At 37.9% G+C, this 6,000-nt stretch overlaps 2 protein-coding genes across 9 annotated transcripts in view; one reads left to right on the top strand and one right to left on the bottom strand.

Moving 5' to 3' along the window:
* The window catches only part of LOC116848848, a 72,018-nt gene extending 71,335 nt beyond the window's left edge, over positions 1-683 (bottom strand). For all 5 annotated transcript variants that reach the window (XM_032825380.1, XM_032825382.1, XM_032825384.1 and 2 more), the window contains exon 1: positions 322-683. In XM_032825380.1, coding sequence (XP_032681271.1) covers positions 322-649 — 328 coding nt within the window. In that variant the 5' untranslated portion in view covers positions 650-683. The remainder of the gene's footprint in view (positions 1-321) is intronic.
* Positions 1-6,000, top strand: part of LOC116848850 (kynurenine 3-monooxygenase) — a 52,807-nt gene that overhangs the window by 43,072 nt on the left and 3,735 nt on the right. Inside the window, exons 2-6 of one of the 4 annotated variants that reach the window (XM_032825392.1) lie at positions 2,759-2,857; positions 2,985-3,054; positions 3,916-4,106; positions 4,241-4,289; positions 5,340-5,427. In XM_032825392.1, the coding sequence (XP_032681283.1) occupies positions 2,807-2,857; positions 2,985-3,054; positions 3,916-4,106; positions 4,241-4,289; positions 5,340-5,427 (449 nt within the window). In that variant the 5' untranslated portion in view covers positions 2,759-2,806. Of the gene's footprint in view, positions 1-2,758; positions 2,858-2,919; positions 3,055-3,915; positions 4,107-4,240; positions 4,290-5,339; positions 5,428-6,000 lie in introns of those variants that run through there. The other 3 variants (XM_032825393.1, XM_032825395.1, XM_032825394.1) reach the window with 3 other exon arrangements.

Raw genomic sequence — 6,000 nt, 5'->3', positions numbered from 1 at the left:
GGGGGGGGGGGGGGGGGGGGGGAGGGAGAGGGAAGCTCACGAAGCCCCGAACACGCTCGGCAATTCTGACATTCGCGCAGCCACGGCGAATTCGGAATTGCACAGAACGTAATTCGTAATTCGAATTAACCGACATGAATCCGTATGCCGTCGACTTCCTCTGCCGCGTATTGCCGGTGGAAATCGATCAGGCGGGGTCGCCCCTACGCGCGAATGCATTTGAGAAACGCGTCGTCGCCGGAGGGCCGCGCTCGTTCACCGCGACTCGATCGCGAGGTCGACCGCGAGATCTCGCGGTTACATCAGCATCGGCACACTTACACCAGTACACAGCGACAAAGTCCTTCTCGTTGAGGAGCCGCTCGAGCTGCTTAGAGGTGACTTCCTCGATCACCGGCTCGGCCTCCTTCTGCTTGCCGGCCGAGCCGCGGGGCGAGGCCGACTCCTCGGCTTTCGTCCTCGCGGCGGCGTCGGCGTGACCCAGGAGGGCCGATACCAACGCCAACACGGTCAGCAGGACGATCGTCCTCGGGTATTCCCAGGTCGTCGGCATCGTAGGGCCGCGGGTAGTAGTACTCCGCCTTCTTCTACGCCAGCACCACCACCATCGGCCGAACCGCACCGCCGAACCGTCGTTCGCCGTCGACATCGCCGCACTGACTGCCGCGCACCGGCTATTTTTGATTTTTCGGACAGCGTGGATCACGCAGGGAGAGCGACCAACGGCGACGACGGCGATGACGACGACGAAGAAGACGAAGAAGAAGACTTGTGGCTACAGCGGTGATGGTGACGGCAACGGCGAAGATGATCACGATGCACTGAAAAGATTATTTTTGTTTTTGGAACTAAAATATTTCGTACATATGATTTAGAGCCGGTTTTTCAATGGCGGTTTAAACTTGGATTTCAAGTTTAAACTCTATTCTAACGATGCGTTTGTTTTGTTTGAACAGAGTTTGAGTTGAAATCTAAGTTTAAACTATCGTTGAAAAACCGGCCCTTAGTTGCCATTATCACGTTTGTTCTTCACTTGTGTCAAGTACATATATTATTGAGAAAGCAAAACACAACTTTGACTTAAACATGAGTTGTGTTAACACACCGTAAACATATCACAAATATTGAATGGCAAATAATGCGTGACGATTTTGTCAAGAAAATTGATCTGAGTGGAAGAGAGCGTTATTACATACGTTATTATATACTTTAGATACGATACAAGAATTAAAATAATATTATCATAATTCGGTAGCTTTTGTGTGGCTATCTAAAGCCAGACTTTACTCCGAACAACAAGGGAGTAAATTTCGTCTCATGAATTACTCAGAATGAGTAACTCTTCCTATGAAGCCAACCAAATGAATCGATTGGACGTAAGCTATACTTGTAAGTGCGTGTAGACGCGATCGCTTTTTATTACTTATTACGGACATGTTTGTAATAAATTGAAAGATGTTTGATGCAACGCGATTATGAACCGAAAATGTAATTTAATCCAGCGTATAAGGATATATATTTTTTTTAAACAGGGAAATTTAGTTATCTATTTTTATTTTCTTACTTTTTCACGAAGAAAGACGCTTCTTAAGTAACACGCTGTCACGTAAAATTAATTATATTTTTCTGAATTTGAGACAGTTGTCTTTATTTCAGATAATAATAATAATCAAAGATATTGCAAGACAGAAAAAAGAGAGAGGGAGGCGGAGAGAGAAAGGGAGGGGGAGAGAGAGAGGAGGAGAGAGAGGGGGAGAGAGAGAGAGAGAAGGAAAAAACAAGGCAATTATAATAATTCTTTCAATATTTTCTTTGAATGGTTTAGGGAAGAGGTTTATCAATTTCTTGCAAAAAGAACTTTAAGTCGTGATGATGCAAAAAAAAAAAAAAAAATATATATATATATATCAGGGTTGGGAAAGTTACTTTTTAAAAATAACTAGTTACAGTTACAATTCCCTTTGCTTAAAATGTAATTAGTTACAGTTACAAGTTACTAGTTACTAGTTACTGGCTATGAAAAGTAACTCATTACAGTTACAGTTACAGTTACTCAAAAAGTAACGAGTCGTTACTTTTAAGTTACTTTCTTGAAATGATTGTAAATTACTATTGTAAATACAAAAATCTTACACTTTAAGCTTTACAAAAATGTAAGAAATTAAATTTTATAATTAATATCTATCACATTAATTAGTCAATCCACTTAACAAATTTCAAATTTGTATTTAATATAATAAAAATTTAATGACAGCTTTGTAGAGCTAAAAGAATTTAATCATATGCTCCATAAGTACGTTGATAAATTTCCCAGATAGCACAGAGAATTTAAAAAGAATTCAGTCGTATGTCACCAATTCTAAGTTCATTTTTAAATGCAAAAATAATTCTTTTCACTGAACTAAACTCTGAAGAATTTTTTTGCATCTGAAAATGAACTCAGAATTGGTGACATACGACTTAATTCTTTTTTAATTCTTTTTGAATTCTCTGTGCTATTTGGATTATTAAATTAATATACGATTGCTATATAATTTTAATTTTATTTTTACGTTCTCCAAGTAACTATTAAAGTAACTGTTAAAAAAGTTACAAGTTACTAAAAATAAGTAATTAAGTTAAGTTATAGTTATCAAAAAAATGTTACTGTAACTGTAACTTCGTTTCAAGTAACGAGTTACTTCCCAACCCTGATATATTTATACACTCACACACACACACACACACACACACACACATGGGTGACGGCGTGCGACAGGTTGCAAGTGCAGTTGGTCGACAGCCCTCGGTACGCAACGGTGTAGACATGACAGAGGTGGAGAAGAAACTGCGTGTGGCGATTGTCGGGGGTGGTTTGGTGCGTGAATTTTTATTGAAAGAACAAATTTCCTATTTTATATTTCGATTCTTTGTTTCAAGCACGTGAACGAAAGAAAAAGTGAAAATGAAAGAAAAAGGGAGACACGTTGTCGTCTTCGTTGCAGGTTGGGGCACTGACCGCTTGTTTCTTCGCTAAAAGAGATCATCAAGTAGCTGTCTATGAATGCCGATCAGGTAAAGATTGTTGGAAATTACATTGCAATCCTAGAGTCTTTGCTATAGAATCGCCAATTACGTTGTGACTCATTTTGGGAATGAAATATGGGTTCTCTTGTCAATATTAACTTGTCTAGTTTTGTCATCCCATAGTCTTGTCATGTAGAGGTCGAACGTATTTGTTGACTGTCTGCTAACAGCTTTCTGCATTTCAAAAATGCTATTTCGGAAACCAACTTTGTTATATATGAATTTGGCGTGTAATTTTCTTTCATTTTTGTTCTAACAAAAATTTTTAATTTTGCAAAATTAATTGATGGTAGTGGGGATATTTTGCAAACTATCAAATTATTGCAAAATTTCATTATACTATTTTCAAGAACGTTAATTGTCATCAAACTTTTATCTGAGACGCTTTTTTTAATCTCTCACGGTTTCGAAAATATTTTCTCAAAACAAAATATGCCAAATTATCTTTCAGAGGGTGTTTTCACCTTTATAATTGCATTATTGCCGATATAAAAAAATACGTGTCTATTATTTTTCAATATTCTACAAGTGTACTGAGTTTTAGCGAGTAAAACAAATTGGCGAATAACACAAAGATATATTTACTTGTAAATAGGAACGTTGAGGGAGGCACTAGTTATATCAATTATCACAGAATGACCCTTGATTGAATTTGCTCATATCAATCGTCAATTAAATGATCTTTAATCAAATAATCTTCAAACTTACTCGAATAAATTGTCAGTTAGTTGAATTGAAACATACATTTATTTAATCAATTATTAGATTGAGAAACATTCAATTGATATTTTTATAATTCTATTCAATTCTACAGTGTCAAAAGTGACATAATGTTTTAAAATTTTCTAGATATACGAGTAGACGCCATGCAGGGTCAAAGTATTAATCTGGCGCTATCATTACGTGGCCAAGAGGCTTTGAAGGCGGTCGGTCTCGAAGATGCTCTGGTAAAGAGTCACGGCATACTCATGCGCGGCAGAATGGTTCACAATAAGGATGGCAGTTTGCAAGAATTCCTTTACGACAGTGTCAAGGGAAATGTGAGATTATTTTTAGTTTGTTGGTTCGCTGCTGTGAATGATCGAACTGTACCTTCCGCATACGCGCGGGAATGTAGCTTCGCCTATCATTCATTCTTTTCCGCGTGTCGACATGCTAATATTTTCTTTTGCAGTCCATTTATTCCGTTAACAGGCGACATTTGAACGTGGTTCTGCTGGACGGTAGGTTTATTTGATATATCCTCTTTAAAATCTCGCTTAGCCCACTTCACGCGGCTTGCTTGTCGCTTGCGTCAAATTACCAGGCAAATAGCTGTCATCGCGTTGGTTAAGTCACGAAAAAAAAATACAGAAGAAATATGTCTCTCCCTGTCTTTCCTTGCCTCTTCCTGTCTCTCTTTGTCTCTCCCTGTTTCTTCCTGTCTCTCCCTGTCTCTCCCCGTCTCTCCCTGTCTCTCTCTGTCCCTCCCTGTCTTTTCCTGTCTCTCCCTGTTTCTCCCTATCTCTCCCTGTCTCTTCCTGTCTCTTCCTGTCTCTCCCCGTCTCTCCTGTCTCTCTCTGTCTTTCCCCGTTTTTCCTTGTCTTTCTCTGTCTTTCCCTGTCTTTCCTTGTCTCTCTCCATCTCTCCCCGTCTTTCCCTGTCTCTCCTTGTCTCTCTCTGTTTCTTCCTATAATCTTCCTATTTCTTCCTATTTTAATTTTATTTTTATTTTACATTTTTTATTATTTTTTATTAGTTATATGGCGCACGCGTAGCGCGCGCATGTATTGTTCTAGTGTACATAAAACACGCGTGGTTGTCACGATAGTTATACCGTTACAATTTTCGATCACGTTACATGTATGTGACTTTCGATCTTATGCTTGTACGCGTAAGGCTGAAAATCGTGTAACGCTCGATTTAAAGAATATTCATGACGCCGACTGCACGATTGGGCGATCTAAAGACAACTGTTTCGATGAAGTTTTGACTTGGAGAGAATTCTGATTATCATAGTTATTTAAAGCGAACGCGAGCTCACAGTTGATAATTGTTCGAAGCGAATTTGTCAATTTGGAAAAGAGATACTTTTTATCCTCTTCTCGCCACTGTTATCCGATAACGCCGTTGTGAAGCCGTAAAAATTCACGCGTATCGTCTTACTCGCAGCGTTCGTTTTTCATAATGAACGAACCTAGCCGCGATATCGAATAACCGATTCCACGCAAAGTCTAACTTAATGTGAATGAATAGACCGCGAAGTCATTGTTTGTTTTTTTTTCGATATATAGCCGCGGAAGAGTATCCGGCGGTGCGACTGAATTTCAATAAAAAACTCATGGATGCCGATCTGGTGAAGGGCACGATGAAATTCCTCAAGTGAGTGATAACATATAATAAGTGATAAGCTTGATTTCTTCAGTTAATAAGTTTAACTATACTGGTACAACAAATCTTGCATAATAATTTGTATTTTTCTGGAATTTTTATTTTTTCTATATAGTTTGTGCCATAGATATTAACTATAATATGTAACATTAATAATTACAAGACCAAAAACATAAGAAAACTTTAATATCTCTTGCTATCGTCTCTTTCTCTCTCCTTCTCTTTCTTTCTCTCACTATCTTTCCTCATTTGTTTGTCTCTCGCTCCTTTTCGTTATCCTTCGCTGTATCTCGCTCCTTCTCGCTCTCCCTTGTTTTCTTTTGCTCTCTCTCTTAACAGAGTTAAGTTCCGTAAATATGTCAATAAAAATTTATATAAAATTTTGAATATACTTTCAAGTTTAGGACAGAGTTATGTAATCAAATGATTACAAATTTTAATTTTACTTTATTGCTAAATAAAAGAAAAGACTAAATTAAGAAGAAACTAAATAAAAGAAACTTGATAAGAAAAGTATGAGTTTATGTAGAAATTTATAACTTTAAATTAATGCTTTAAAATTCT

Source organism: Odontomachus brunneus, unplaced genomic scaffold, assembly GCF_010583005.1.
Source record: "Odontomachus brunneus isolate Ranch 3 - 2012 unplaced genomic scaffold, Obru_v1 Obru_scaffold_101, whole genome shotgun sequence".
Lineage (NCBI taxonomy): Eukaryota > Metazoa > Arthropoda > Insecta > Hymenoptera > Formicidae > Odontomachus > Odontomachus brunneus.
Note: the sequence above shows the minus strand (reverse complement) of the source record. Positions and strands in the feature narration are given on the sequence as shown.